This window comes from Zosterops lateralis, assembly GCF_965231275.1.
Source record: "Zosterops lateralis genome assembly, chromosome: 1".
NCBI classification, from domain to species: Eukaryota; Metazoa; Chordata; class Aves; order Passeriformes; family Zosteropidae; genus Zosterops; species Zosterops lateralis.
This window is the reverse complement of record NC_139762.1, coordinates 8,864,942-8,880,417: the sequence shown is the minus strand read 5'-3', so window position 1 is coordinate 8,880,417 and position 15,476 is coordinate 8,864,942. Positions and strand designations below refer to the sequence as shown.

General features: G+C 41.2%; 1 protein-coding gene across 3 annotated transcripts in view; it reads left to right on the top strand.

Annotated features, from left to right (window-relative positions):
• The first annotated feature begins 384 nt into the window (after nucleotides 1-384).
• PAXIP1 (PAX interacting protein 1) overlaps nucleotides 385-15,476 on the top strand; it is a 31,576-nt gene continuing 16,484 nt past the window's right edge. For all 3 annotated transcript variants that reach the window (XM_083859158.1, XM_083859157.1, XM_083859156.1), the window contains exons 1-6: nucleotides 385-568; nucleotides 5,511-5,645; nucleotides 7,572-7,615; nucleotides 10,208-10,271; nucleotides 10,608-10,721; nucleotides 12,581-13,225. In XM_083859158.1, coding sequence (XP_083715284.1) covers nucleotides 479-568; nucleotides 5,511-5,645; nucleotides 7,572-7,615; nucleotides 10,208-10,271; nucleotides 10,608-10,721; nucleotides 12,581-13,225 — 1,092 coding nt within the window. In that variant the 5' untranslated portion in view covers nucleotides 385-478. The remainder of the gene's footprint in view (nucleotides 569-5,510; nucleotides 5,646-7,571; nucleotides 7,616-10,207; nucleotides 10,272-10,607; nucleotides 10,722-12,580; nucleotides 13,226-15,476) is intronic.

Genomic DNA, 15,476 nt, shown 5'->3' with positions numbered 1-15,476 from the left:
GGCCTGGGCGAGCCGAGGGGCGTGGCCAGGGGCGGCTGCCTTCCCTCCCCTTCCCTCCCCCCGGCCATGGGCGGGGCCGGGTATCCCCGCTGCCCGCCTCTGTCGTTCGGGACGAGTCCATTGCATCCCGCGCGGGGGGAGCTCCGGACCCGGATGCTGTCTGCCGGTCCGGTTCGGGGAAAGAGGGAGGAGCAAGGATAGCGCCTGTGGATCAGAAGCGGGCGCGGCTCTGCAGCAGCCGTGGTGGCTGATCGGGCGGGGGGAGCCGCTTTGTGGGGGCGGCTCTCCCCTCCCCCGTCCACCCCCCCTACGTCCCGGCGGGGGATGGTGTGTCCCGCAGCGCGCGCCTTGCTCGCGCGGTTCGGCGGCTCTGCGGGGGGAGGGGGACGGGAGAGACCCGGGCCCCGGCGGGTTTTCCACAGTGAGCGCGGGGGAATAGCGGGCAGGGGGGGACCGCCCGCTGCTGCCGTCCGGGACCATGTTGGCGGACGACGAGGAGGAGCTGAAAGTCCCGGAGGAGATGTTCAAAGACGTCAAGTTCTTCGTGGTGGGAGACATCGACCCCAAGGTACCGGGTCATCCCTTCAGATCATTCCCGCCTTCCCCTTGGTCTCCCCCCACTCCCGGCGGGGGGGACACTGTGGAATGGTCCGGCCACCACGCGCGGGCTCGAGGCTCGCGCCGCCTCACGGGGAAAGGGCGGGAGTGGGGGGGAGCGCGCGCCTGAGGGACCGTCAGGGATGGCCGGGGGGGAGGGGAGGCGGCCGGTCCAGATCCCGGCCCCGAGCCCGGCCCCGAGCCTGGCCGTGCCCGCGGGAAGCGCCGCCGCCGCCGCCATGGGAGCCGCGGCCCCGCCGCGCAGGCCCCGCCGGAGCCGCCTGAGCGGAGGAGGAGCGGGCGGAGGGACTTCCTGTGCCGGGCCGGGCCGGGCGGGCAGCGGGGGCAGCGGCCGCCGCTCCCCCGACTCGGGCGCTCCGCAGGCCCGGCCCCTCCCTGTGCCCGGTTCCGTACGGGTACACGGGGACAGGCCGTGGGGAAGGCTCGTCACGAGGGGCCGGACTGGCTCTTCCCTCCCACACAGACCTTCCCGCCTTGGCGCGGCCCCGGCCCCTGGTACCGCCCCGGGGCGCTGCGGGTGTAGTTTAGGCCAGGGGCCGCCCGGCCCTCTGCCGTGCCCTGGGGCAGCGCCCTGGCTAATGCAGGTGGCCTTGCAGGGAATAACACCCGTGGTGGGCGAAGGTGGTTGAAACAAAGTTTTTGTGGCGTGTCCAATTAGACAGGTGTTTGAAGTGCCCCGCACCGAGCTTTAGGACAGCAGCTTCCTGCAAGCAGGTTGTTGTATACTTCACGCTGAAGTTAAAGTCTTTGCCTCTCTGGTATTTGCTGCAGTAAAGTCTTAGTTCTGTGTTGAGTTCCTTTAACCTTCTGTCCTGGCACTCATTGAGACTCGTGTGCCTGTAAATGACCTGAAGACACAGGCACTGGCCTGTTCAGAAGGTTTTCATTCCTATTGTGGTAAAAGAAATACAATCTAGAAGGAATACAGTTAAAGATCAGGATGAAAACTTCTTTAGACAGGTCTCTAGGTAGAAAATTTAGTTCTCTAAGCATTAGGTCTTTAGACATAAACATTTGATAGTGGCTTAGCACTCACATAACAAATTCCCATACTTACCAAAAAACCCTACAGCAGCAATGTTAGTGTTATGTGCATGAGGGTGAGTGTAAAAATCCTCTAGGACTCTTGTACATTGTTTGTCATAGAAGTAGTGTCCTGAAAGGCCTGTTCTTAGTTGTATGTTGACATGGGAGGACAACGAGCAGATTTCCCATAAAGCAAGTAGACAAGCATTCTCTTAAACTGTTTTTCTTTCTCATGTTAAATTTTATTCTTCTTTGCAGTCGGAGTCATTGTCATAGGGCTTTGCTTTGCTCCAAATTCAGTGCATTGAATTTTCCTTTTGCCTGTCTTGGGAGGCAGAGCCGTGTCAGAGTGAGGGGCTGGGCTGGGCTGAGCTCGGGCCAGCTCCTGGAGAACCCTCTGTATGGGCCTAAGCTCAGCTGGAAACTGAGCACAGCACAGCTGCTCTCTCACCACACCCCTGTCCACGGGGAGGAGATTCAAAAATTAAACTTATAGGTTGAGACAGAAAAACAGTTTAATGATTGAAAACCAGGTAAGGTATAATGGTAATAGTAAATTATAATGGTGAGAAAAAGGAAAAGAAAGAAAACTCCAAGCAAGTGATGTGCAATACAATTGCTTACTGGGCACTGACTGATGCCAGGCTTCATTCTTGACCCCAGATCAGTCCTTCATTAGGGGTAACTCCCCCAGTTTATATCCTGGGCATGCCATGCTTTGGTGTGGAATATCCCTTTGGCCAGTTTGGCTCCCTCACAGCCTTTTTTGTACCTTCTCACTGGCAGAGCATGAGACACAAAAAACTAGTCCTTGACTTAAGATAAACACGACTTTGCAAAAAGCAAAATATCGGTGTGTTATCAACATTATTCCCCTTTGGAATCCAAAACACGGAACCGTGACAGCTACTGAGAATAAATTAACTCCTATCCTTGCTGAGACCAGGACACCCTCCTGTGGGTGTCCTCTGTGGTACCCTGGGGCACCTGAGTATGAGGAGCATTTATCAGGTGTGTTTTCAGCCAAGACAGAATGCAGGAATTGTAAATCAAACTCAAACAGTTCTTAGAGTGAAATTTGTCCCATTACTGATACAAAAATTACGAATATATTTGGCACTTTTTACTACTTCACATACAAGTGGATGCCAGCTTGATTTTGTAAAGAATTTCCTCCTTCATCTTCTGAGGAGGAGCACACTTTGATCAGTTTAAATTTCTAAATGGTTTCACAGAAAACCAGTTACTGTAATAAATATTAAAACAGGCCTAAGCACAAGTGAGTACTCTAATCAAAACAAATCCAAGAGTAAGGGGGGAAAAGTAATTTATTCAGGTGAATAACTGCATACCCACTGCCTATTAAAGCGTGTGCAGCATAAATTGGAAGGGAAACAAAAGCCTGGAATTGTGCCGAGGAGTTCTTTGGCAAATGAGGGGGAATTAGGCTGGCTCTCCATTTCAAACCCACTCCACTCCATTGGGTGCCTTTTGCTCCTCACACCTTACTGAGGGTGATGAGTAGATGGCAGCTCCTCTTTTTCTTTTAATAAATGCTTTTCCTGCTTTCCTCAAACATAAAATCCCAAATCATCATGGTTTGGAAACACCAGTTAAAATCAGTATTTCCTTCAGAAAGAGATAAAAAGTAATAAAATGCAGCACAAGGTCTTCAAACAGGATATTTGGGGTTTGCTTATCTTGTTTAATTTATTTTTTTTATGTCCATCATCTTACTTCTTAATTTTGAACTCTTCCTTGTGTTTCTTCCAACACACATTTTAGTGGCAGAGAACAAGATAAAATTTTTATTTCCCCCCAAAAAAAGGAATTTCATTTAATATAGACTAATACCTAAAATGCATGATCTTTACAGTGTTAACATTAAGGCTTTTCAGCATTCTGTTTTCTAGTTACAGGGATATGGTTGATCTTGGTGTGAGTTCTTTAATTGTGCCAATACAACTTTTCAGTTCAGGCACTGTTTAATCTGAAAAAGTTGTGTGTTCTGAGAGAAATTTTGAAGATGATGTGAGCTAAATTAGGAAGAGTCCTTTTCATGACAAATAAACAAATCAAATGTGTTATTATATATCATATTTATAGTGTTTAAACTACTACATGAAATCAGTGTAACTTTTTGTATAAGCAGATGCTTTGCACAAGTTCTGTAATACAACATTGTTTTGATATAAAAAAATTCATACTTTTAGCACATTATTTATAGCTTCTTTTTGATGCTGTCAGATTTGGAGTCTCAGTTTTCATGACGTTCACTCCTTTTTTTAGCCTTTCCCTAAATGAGCAGTTGAATGGGATTGTAACTCAGGGAGAGCTGTGTGAGACAGGGAGCTCATGTGCTGAGACTGTTCTTAAATACCCTCTGTTTTCAAAAGTGCTTTATTTGAATTTAGCTTCTCCCTTTGGAATGATAGCATCCTGTGTTTCTTTACTGTTAACTGGATTTCATGCAGGAAGGTGTAGCATGATTTAGGGGATTGGTGTGCAAAATGGAAACATTCACTTCTGTCTCTGGCAGGGATGACAAGCTCATGATCAGTTTTCTTGGTTATTTTAGAATAATTCTTTTGGTAATATTCATCCATTGCAGAAAAGAAGAGTTAACTTTTGTTTTCTTGAATGGAGTTTTAAAGTCAGGTACTTCAGTCAGGAAATGCCAAAATTGCCTCCTCAGTGAGTTGTGAATTTTCTATCCCTGTTTTTCTGCTTGGCACAAATGCTTTGTGAAATAGCTTGATGGTGTGTTTTGAGAGAGTCTCTTTTTCAGTGCTTCTTTGTCCTGGTGAGTGCATAGGGTAGGGAGTAATTGCTTAAAGACCAATTAATTAATTGATACTTTGTTTGATGCATGCATTGCCTTGCTCCGTGCTGTTCACTGTTGTGGGCAGAGCATCCTGTTTTGAAGGGAATGTCCCCAGCAGGTTTTCAGGGACAGGCATCTGTCCCTGGCAGGTTTTGGAAGATGAACATCACACCAGTTCTGTTCTAAATCATTATTTCTGAATAATAAAAGGGAAATGAAACAATGACCTTAAATGGCATTTTTAACTTTTGAGCTCTTTTAGACTGGAATGTTTTAAAACATTTTTCTCTTCCTCCTTTCTACACCCCACTACCTTCTCTGTTACCTTCTCAGTTCAAATGAAAGTCCCTGTTTTTGGGGCTCAGGGCTGGATTCATCACAGATCTCTCCAGCAGAGCTGAGAGAACACTGAACTCTTGAAGCAGCATCTGCTGTTTGGGCCTTGCAAAACTGGGAGTGAGATGTGCTTTGGTAGCTGGGAGGTGTTTTGCATTCTCAGGACAGAGCAGTGAAGTGAGGCACTTTGTTCCAGCTCTTGAAGGTACTAATTTAGTGAGCAAGAGTCCTACCTGGTTTTTTTTTCTGTGTTTCGCAAAATCACTTAGTCCTTAGGATTTTAAAGCATAGTCAAACTTCCAGAAGCTCCTTCCAGAGCTACACTATGCAGAAACAAACATTTACAAGAGCTTTTTTTTCCCTGAGGGAAAATGATTTTAATGGGTTTTTTGAGGAATATGTAATTTGGAAGAACCTTGACATTTCCCCAATTCCTACCCCATCATCAATTATTTTGGAAAGTAGCTCTTCCAAAGATGCAATGATGAAAATATAGAAGAGGTGTAAACCTTTGGCCTTTAGGTTTAAAATGTGTTTGGCAACTTGAGGAAAAGTTCTGGCCACTTACAGGAGGACAGCCAAGAGAGAAGGTCATATTCATTCATCCATCCATCCATCCAGTGTTAGTGTCTTCTTGCTGTACTGTTTTTCTCAAATAAAAGTTGCTAAAAATTACTGACTTCCTCCCGTTCTCTTTTGGGTTTAGGTTATCCAACTTCTGAAAGCTGGGAAAGCAAAGGAAGTTTCTTACAATGCACTGGCCTCACATATTATCTCAGAAGATGGAGACAATCCAGAAGTTGGAGAATCTCGAGAAGTTTTTGATCTCCCTGTGGTAAAGGTGAGTGATTCATCCATGGGATTGTCAAAGTACTGACATATAACAAAATATTCATCTTTGGATGATGACCAAATAAAGCATGTCTTTAGAAGTCTTACATTCTTGTTACACAAACTTTTATCCTGCCTTGCAGATTTCTCTTACAATTCTGTTCTCTCCTTCCTTTTGTTGCTCTGTATCTGTCAGTGGTGTGGGTAATTTTTAGTGTTCTGCTTTGGTTTTTTTTCAGATTTTTCTTTGAGACATCTGTGAAATGATGTCCTCTTAGTTCTACTTTAGAAATATTTCTGAAGAAAAGGTTCTTACGAGCTTCTGGCAGTGGAAAACCTCAATTTAGATGCAGTAGTAGATTGCTGAAGGTTTATTTTAAATGCATGTAATTGGCAAAGTGCAAAATGATTTTGTTGATTCTGTATATACGTACTGTGCTAATTATGGACTATAGGAACTTCTCTGTAGGTGATTATGGACTGTAGGAACCCCTAGAAAACTAGGGGTTTTTTCCTCCTTATTTTAGTTTTTTATGGGTTTTTTTAGTCTTTTTTTCTTACACTGGAATTACTAGTATTTTGTTACTACCTTCCAATAGTGAGGTGTTTTTCAGTAAAAAATTATGGACTTCATCTTTGAATATGTGAACTTGTCACTCTGGACGTCATGAGAGCAATTGGAAGAAATAACACTAGAATTTCACTGCTGACACGTTTGGGTACATGATTTTGGGTTATTTTTTTCATTCAGGTACAGGTGGCAGTAGAGAATTTTGATAGGTTTTGTCGTGAGAGTTCACCTGACAGTGTAGAACTGAATTAACTCTTACAAATGAAAGGTGTTTGGCTAGAGACCCTTATGGTTATAGTGGGTGTGCTGGTTAATTTTTAGTTTCCTTTTCTGAAGTAATTTTTGATGTAAATTTAACAATAAACAAGGAAACTTGCCATTTTTATGAGAAGGAAGGACATCAACATTGTAGAGAGCACTTCCTGCTTTCTAATGCCACTCACTTAAATAATTTAATTTGCTTCATAACTGCCAACTCATTTGCCAGATGAGAGCAAATCTTTCCCTAATGTCACTTGGCTTGACCTGAAAACATCACAGCATGGTCTGTAATCAAGACGATCAGACTAAGTATTAAAGGGACTGGAAGTCAGAGGCAAAGATAGCTGGTTACAGGGAACAAGGAAGATAAAAACTTACGGGAGGAAAATATCCTTTTTTTTTCCTCTGTGAGAATGGAGGAGTTAGAAGTTAAATGGTTTTAGCTATTTTTTGTATTATGCCTTTTAAGGGAAGGAGAATAACAAGAACTGGGACACCTTAAACACAGTTGCCACAATATATTCTTTTGTTTGTCTTTTGAGGAAAAGTAATTCTGTACTGAATGTGATGTCACTCTTTGCCCATTCTTCCTTATCTGCTGCTTTGGGATCAGTGTCCTACATCTCTTCCATTCACTGCCACCTCCCTGTGTCCCTTTGAGCCCTTCTGTCCCAGAATGTGTCCCTTCTGTCCCTCCTGTCCCTCCCCAGGGGCCACCCCTGCTCAGCAGCAGCATTGTTCTGTCTTCACAAAACTCATTCTGTTTAAGGCTGTGCTTCTTCACTCCTTGGTGATGAGTGTAGGGTGGGATTATCTGAATTATTTTTTCTTACAAGCAAGAACTGCAAAAAAGGGGAGAGGATGAATAAATAGTGTGAATGGCATGAGAGAAGGGGGTTGCTGCACAACCTTTGAGCTGTCTTTATGTGAACCCTTGCAAATAAATGAAAAGGTTTTTTTGCAGACTAAATGTCTGTGAAACACTTTGACTTCCAAAGCTGGGAAACATATTAAAACTATCTATAGCTTGAATTTGGATGGTAATTCATATTTTGTTCCTGTAGACCAAGGATTTTAATGTCTAGTGGCTTTTGTTTTTTCCAGCCTTCCTGGGTGATCTTGTCTGTTCGCTGTGGAGCTCTTCTGCCGTATCCTTTTAAGTTCAAGGTTCTGTAGAAAACATGTTAAAATGGACACCACTGAAGGATTCAAGACTGTTTCAAATAGATACTGCTTAAACTTCTAAAATGATGTCTTGTGTTTTGCCTGGCAAGGTTGCAGTGTGCTTGGAGCTTCTTTGTCTTCAGTTTTCCTGTCCCTTTACATATTTTGTGCTTCATAGGCACTTAGAGGGCAATTCTAATCAAATGGAAAACAAGAGCTGCTGGATGCAGGAATCCAGGTGTTCATATTAGGAATTCAGGCCCTAATGTGCTTCAGAGATGCAGAGTTCCTGTTTTATACCCAATAGTTTAATGTGTGTGCCTTTGCAACTCGCTGTGTTTCTGTGCTGTGGTCTAGGCTGCTAATCTTGGTCATTTGTGTCTGGACACAATAAATGTGTTTATTGTGCTTTCATCATCAGGATGAGTGTTCAGTTGCTTACGTTACATGTCTCTAAACCTTCTCCCTGTCCATGAGGATTGTTCACAAAAAAAAAAAAAAGCTTGGAATTAGCTACATTTTCAGGCTTAAGTAACCTAACATTTCATTATTGATGGTCTTTCATGTGAAGAAGTCGCAGTATTAAAAAATTTGTCTTCTATGGTCCTTCCAAGCACACTGCAACAGTCTTCCATCTGCAACCAGGGTTTTTTAAAAGGGTACTCTAAGAGCTGACGTTACTGGATACCCAGATGAGAAATAAACAGATGAAACAACAGAATGATGAAGTCCATAACTAAATTGTAGCTATAAATGTGGGAATGTGGCTCTCAATGGCTATTGCTCAGGAAGTCTTTATTGTGGGAACATTGGAACGGCCAAATGAAAAGACCAGGTCTCAGTAGTGCCTTGTTCTTCAGTTGCATGGAAGAAGGAAGTTTTGTACACCTGTCAGCAATAAATGTGTCCTTGGATCTTTGACTTTCTAGTACTTTGTGTCCTTAGAATGTAGCAGGTTTAGGTTTCACTCTGAGCCTTATTGTGCTCACTAAAGTGGGTTGTTAAGTCTTTACTTCATTTTATCCTGTTTCAGTCTCTTTATGACTTCTAGTCCAGTGACATCTGGCCTTTCATTAGGGATTTAGGTACTGCCATAATGAAAAAAATCCAGTTGTTAATAGGAGCAGCTTAGTTTTTCCAGCTGATCGCTTTTGGACCCAGTTTAGGCAGAAGTTTGAGATTCTGCATTTTTGTCTTTAGTTTATGTTTTAATTTGGTAATGCTCAAAGTGGTCATTGAATTTCTGAAGAGCCAAGTCCTAGAAACATCTTGTGTCAGTTGACATATGGATCTAATAAGAGCCTTAAGGATTTTTTGTTGCCTTACCAATTCTGGTGCTTATTTGATGGGCATTTGCCTGTCAGTTGCTAAAGGTAAAGTTTAATATAGAAAGATTTGATACAATGTAAAAGCACAGTAATTTTGTCTGTTTCTTAGTGGAAATTTTCACCAGAGGGAACTTAGGACAGCAGAGTGTTGTCCTGTGCCCTGCTCACTGACGTGTGCAAAGTGTGACTAGCCTGCAGGGGAAGGGAAGTAACAGAAAAATGAAGTTGGAACCAGAGTTGCTGAGGAAGGAAAAAGAGTTTCATGGCTATAATGCCATAAAGAGGGCTGGCAATTTCTTTTGCAGCAAAAGCAAGAATGAGGAGGGTGTATTTTTCAATGGTCTTGTATAGATAAAAGAGAGTCAGAACACTTCTGAGTTTTGTTGATGGCAGGAAGAAAAGTGAATTTTGATCTATTCCCTCTGTTTTGTGTTATTGTTATGCTACTTGTAACTTTTTTTTAAAAGAGTCTCTTTCACTCCTGTTCTTTAGAGAGTGCAAGCTCCAGGCAAACTGATGGACCTCTTAAAAGTTAAATACTGACTGTTTCTGCTTTATGTGCCAGCAGTAGGTACTCAGGCAGGGAGTAGACACATGTACACTTTTGAAAGATCCAGTGCTGAATTTCTGTCTTGGATGAAATGGAGAACAATTCAGGATGTTCATCAGGCTTGAACTTCTTGAGGTATTCTGGGTTATGGCAGTAATTTATTCTTAAATTTTAAAGTGCTCTCAGCTCTGTCATCAGCTTGCTGTGTGCTGTCTCTTCTGGGCTTCAAAACGTGAATGCTGCTGGTGCATCTGTCAGCATCACGGGGAAAATAATTTTGTTTCATGTAAAAAATCTCAGTATCTGCATATGACACAATGTGCACTTGGATTTCTGTAGTCGTTTTTCTCTGACACATGTACATGGATTTTAAACACAAGATCATATGAAAGTGTGGAAAAGAGGGGGAAGTTGCAGAAGTCCAATGGTCCATCTGTCTTTCCCAGGACAGTTCTGGTTTAGAGTATTACCAAAACTGATCATAACATTGCAGGTGTCCTGATTCAGTTTGTACATCAGGTTTTTTTCTTGATGCATAAACTTTAATTGCAAACAGACAATGTGTTTTTGAAGGTTAAAGTTTTTGAATGGTCAGATACTTGGTATTATCTGAATACTGCATAGACTCTTTAATTTCCTTTGAATGACTCTCAGGAAACTCATCTAAGTATTTTGCATCCTTGACACCTGCCTTCCAGTGTAAATGGCTTTTCTCCAGAATCATGTCAGATCTTTTTTGGAGTCACTGCTTGTCTCTCTCAGGTAAGAAGTGAACCATATTTCAGTCTACTCCAATGTCCACTATATATGGGATATTTGCTTTTTTGAGGAGAGATACCAGTTTTTCAGTTGTACTATGAATTTTTTTTTTTCTCTTTGTTTTCTCTATGCAGGTTAAAAATTACTTTTTAGTTGTTTTTCTTGCTGTGTGTCTTTTGTCATCTTTTTTTCTCTCTAACTTTCTTTCTAATTTGGTATTTAAAAGTGATAGGTAATACATTAGCCAGCCTTGTAAATGGTATGCTGTGGATTACTAAAATTCTTCAGCTGAAGACAGCTGGGTGCACAGAATTAAAGGGTTTTCTATGTTCCTTTTAGGTTTCATCTGAAGACCGAAGTACGCTGTGGGCTTTGATTACTTTTTATGGAGGGAATTGCCAGCTGAGCCTCAATAAGAAGTGTACTCATTTGATTGTGCCTGAGCCAAAGGGGGTAAGAGTTTATTACGTGTACAATTCTTCTTCTTGTAGCTCTCATTTGCTTTCAAATAATCAGAGATGTTCCATCTGCCTGAAGTTAGAATTCTTAAGACTGTTCATTAACAACTAAGTTCAGAAAAATTAGGCATTGCAGCTATTCAGTTTGTACTTATTTTCTGCATGGCTTTAAGCCTCATTAATTCAAAAGATGTCCAATTTCACACTGGTATTTGAGCTCCTGTTTGAATAAGGAATTTTATTCTTTATCTTGTTTGTCTTAGCCTAATTTTGATATGGCACAGTCATTAGTGATTGTGATTTATAAATCCACAGATATAGAGTCAGTGAAGAAAAACGAAGGACAAAATTGAAATATTGAAGAGTAAAACATGAACTGGTACTGGAAGAAAAGAAAGCGTGGCTATGGGAAATGGATGCTTTTCTGTCTTTAAAATATTGGAACCTTTGTAGGGCTGGGTTCTTTTTGGCGAATATGTGTGTGTGTCCATTTTGGTTTTTTTATTTTTATTAAGTGCTTGATATTTCTTCTGTGGACTGTTTAGAAGGGTGTATTGAACACCGTTCTAGTTGTCCCTTTCATCACAATAAAATATTGGACAAAGCTTTATTACCTAAAAATCTGTTTGTAAGGGGCAGTGAAATACATTAAGAATCATACTTCAATAACTTACTTAAAAACTTACAGAGGAAGCTTTTTAGAACAAAGGATGTTGTCTTTAGCTTGCCAGTCAAGAAACTTAAAGGAGTATTAGCATTCCCTGTCTGTAGGGTACGAATATTTTAGTGCACATAATCATTGAATGGGAACAATTTTATGGGATTATTACTTTCTGCTTCCAGTCCTGCTGCTCTGATTCACTGCAAGGGAAACTGCAGCAGTTTGTAATAAGAATAATTCTGTCACTAGGAGAACTTAGGATTGCTCTGACTAGACACAGGATGATAAAACAAGATTGTTAATAATTCTCACCAGAATGAAAGAATAAAGTCTCGTGTCAGCAAATAAACTTGATTTCATCTCCAATCTCTTTATTGTGTATGAATGACAGTTTCATTGTAGGAAATAACTCCAGAGAATCACTAAATTAATTTCATCTGAATGTGCTTGTACTTAATTTATGTTGTTTGACATAAAAGAAAATACCAGCTCAATCATTTCTAAATATTAGATCCTTAAATAAGTTTCCAATTTTTGGAAAAAAAGTTTTTTTCCCATACTGTTTGATGTGTGTGAGGGGTTTCCATTAAAGGGGATATTCAAATAAATAGGACACTCATTCTCTGTCTACTCTGTTTATTAGGAAAGGAAATGGTGAAGCTTTAAGATTTAAGCTGTATTCCTGGTGAAATGCTTTTTTTCAGTGAAAAACTTCTAAATATTTGTCTCTACTTCATTATGAAATTCTGACTTTTTCCCAAAATGCATCTTCCTAGTGGGGTTGGGTTCTTCTACTTTTTTTTTTTTTAATAGTGATAAAACATAAACTGTATTTAGACTTACCTTAGTGTCCTCCTAAAATCACTTGCATTTTAGTATTGACCATGATGCTCCTCGCTGCTGGGTTGGAATATTTTGGTGATTGGGTTAGAAAAGAATTTTGGAATTGAAGACATTCATCTTCTGCAGTTGTGCCTTTTGAGTCCTTTATAGTGTGAATGTGGAGAATTTGGGTGGGTTTTTTTGTTTAAATCTCTTGGAGTTTGTGGTTCTGCACAGTATAAACCCTGTGGGATCTGGGCAAGATCACTCTGGTATTGAACAGCTTCTTTGTAATCTCCATCTCCATCCTCTAGCCCTCATCTCAGAGAACTTAGTTGTGATTGTTTTATCTTTAATTTTTTTTCCCCCAGGAAAAATATGAATGTGCTTATAAACGGGACAGCATTAAAATTGTGACCCCAGACTGGGTACTGGATTCTATAGCTGATAAGAGTAGAAAAGAAGAGACTCCTTATCATCCTCGTTTAATTATATACGAGGAGGAAGAAGAGGAGGAGGAGGAAGAGGAGGAAGAAGCAGAGAATGAAGAACAAGACTCACAAAATGAGGCTAGTACTGATGAAAAATTATCAAGCCCAGCATCTTCTCGAGAAGGATCACCTTTGGGTGACCAAGCTTTTTCACCAAAATCTACTACTGCTGATAAGGCAAAAGGGGAACTGATGTTCGATGATTCTTCCGATTCCTCTCCAGAAAAGCAAGAAAGGAATTTGAACTGGACACCAGCTGAAGTCCCTCAGGCATCTGCAGCGAAGCGTAGGTTGCCTCAAGGGAAGGACTCCGGGTTGATTAATTTGTGTGCCAATGTCCCACCAGTGCCAGGTAACATTTTGCCTCCTGATATGAGAGGCAACCTCATGGCTTCAGTACAAGGTGCCCCAAGTTCTGACCGCCAGGAAATGATGGCCCCGTGGAGTCCAGCCGTGCGGACGTTAAGGAATATTACTAATAGTGCTGATATTCAGCAGATTAATAGACCATCAAATGTAGCACATGTAAGTGTTGGATTTTTAATTTATAAGCTATTGGACTTTTCCTTAGGAGCTATAGTGTCCAAGAACTTCCGTTTCCTTTTGCTGTTCTTAAAATACCCAAAGTTAATACTTCCCCTTATTACTTAAAATTGTGGACAAATTTGTAATTTCCTCGTAATAAGTAACTTAATTTCTAGCAGGATCACAGAATGCATTTGGAAAAAATATTTGGAAGAGTAAAGCTACGTATAACTTAAAGCATGATTTAGATTTTCAGTAAGGACTTCTTGATAAGAGAGGGAAAAGCATTAATTTAGAATTATTTTGCTAGTTCAGGAAACCTAGTTTCCTATCCTTCTAGCTCCTCAGTCAGTGCAAGGAATTATTTATGCCATAAATACATGGAATTGTGAAATGGATTGTTTCCACAGTAGGTTCAGTTCTGTACTCCATTGTTCTGCTGGGCATCATTAGGTTGTTATATAGTATACATGCTATGATGGAGAAGTCTTAACTTAGACTTTCTTATGCCACTTGTGTAGCTGAAATAATTGCAGCTCTTGGGTTGAATGTATTTCTACAAAGAAAATAAAACTCAAGTGAGCACGCTGCACCTGCAGCACTGAAATTCTTAGGTGTTTGTGGGAAGGGAGCATGAGTAAAGTAGGTGCTGGTAATTGTTAGACGTATCTTTTACTTAAATAATTTCATTGGTGCCTTTTTTGGATATTCATCTGATGGTAAAACTTAGAAAGGTGCCTGAGTAGTATAGGGGCTTCCAGCCAGTACTTAAACACAGAATGTGGAGTCACTGAGAAATGCTGATTCTGTGCTCTTTATATGACATCTGAATATGAAATAGAAATTCAGGCTTTATTTTAAGTCTGAGTCTTAGATTCCTCTTCTCAGTGCCTTGAATTGTTTAAGGGCTGAGACTTCTGGGCAAGGTCTGAGCAGAACTGCCAACCATTTGCTCAGTTGGCCAGCATGGGTAAGTTGGCCACCACATCGTCTCCAGCCCAGTCACTGCTGTCAAATACACATCAGTGGAAGTATTTCCCTGTCAGCAATGTTTGCAGAGCTACAGGGCACTGGTGGTCGTGTGCTTTGGCTTGTCTCTGTTCACCCAAAGTCTGCTGGACAACTGTGGTGTGTGAGGGCTGTACCAAGTGCCCTCTCAGACTGCTGGGCCAGGCTTTGCATCTTAGAATTGCCAATCTGCTTCCTACAGGGAGGAATATCAGTTCTACCTTTTCCCCCTATAACTTTACTTTGTGCCCTGAATGATGAGTGCAAGCCTTAGTGAACATTCTTGGAAAGTTGGTGTTTAGTTTGAACCTCAGATTTCTGCCAAGTAGCAAGATCTGTCATCAGCAGGTGTTCGCAGATACATGGTTACTTTCTGAATATAGCCATAGAATGTTTTGAAGGTTTTATCCCTTTATTTTGAAATACATGTCTTGAAGCTTCTGTAATTTTGGCTTTTGGTACTTGTTGTGGAGAGTAGCTTCTCACTCTGAGCCACAGAAACATTTTTTGTGTGTGTTATTTTTAGTTATTGAATGTTTCTACTGTGGTGCTGCCGAGACGTAAGTGGTGGGTGATGCATTGATAATCGTGGCTGCACGTGTGTGTGATGCCAACCACATCAGTATTATTAAGGTGACACCAAAGATGTTTTGATGTGCCTTGTGAAAACACTTGAGCCATCTCTGATGGAGAGTTGATGGATGTCTGGTTGAGAGGATACAGTAATTGGCTTTGTGCTCCTGTGATGGGCTTTGATTCCTCTCGCACACGCACGTCGCTGAAGGTGACACTGTGTGTGTTGAAGTAGTGAGGGTGGAGGAAACAAGCTCTGTAAGATTCATCAAAGCTGATTGCATGTTTAAAAGACTTTATGAAAGGCAAGTCTAGAGTTTCCTATTGCTACTTCTCATTTCTAATAGGCTGTTTATAGTAAAATATTTTAATAAATATGTAGAACTCATCCTAATCTATTAGAACTTTTTCTAATTTTCCCTTTTCTGATGCTTAAAAATTCACTTCCTAACTTGTGTTTGTTTAGTGTTAAATAATTTTTCTCTTAACAGTGACTTACACATTTAAAAATAAAATTAAATGCCAGATTACTTGAGCACTCTCTATAAACCTAAAATCTAGTATTCTTAAGTAGGGAGGTTAGCTTGTTTGGGGTTTTTTCCCCAAGAAACCCTTAGTGCTTAGCAGATCAATGTTTTTCTTTGTTTTTTGATATTGAGATTAAAAAACA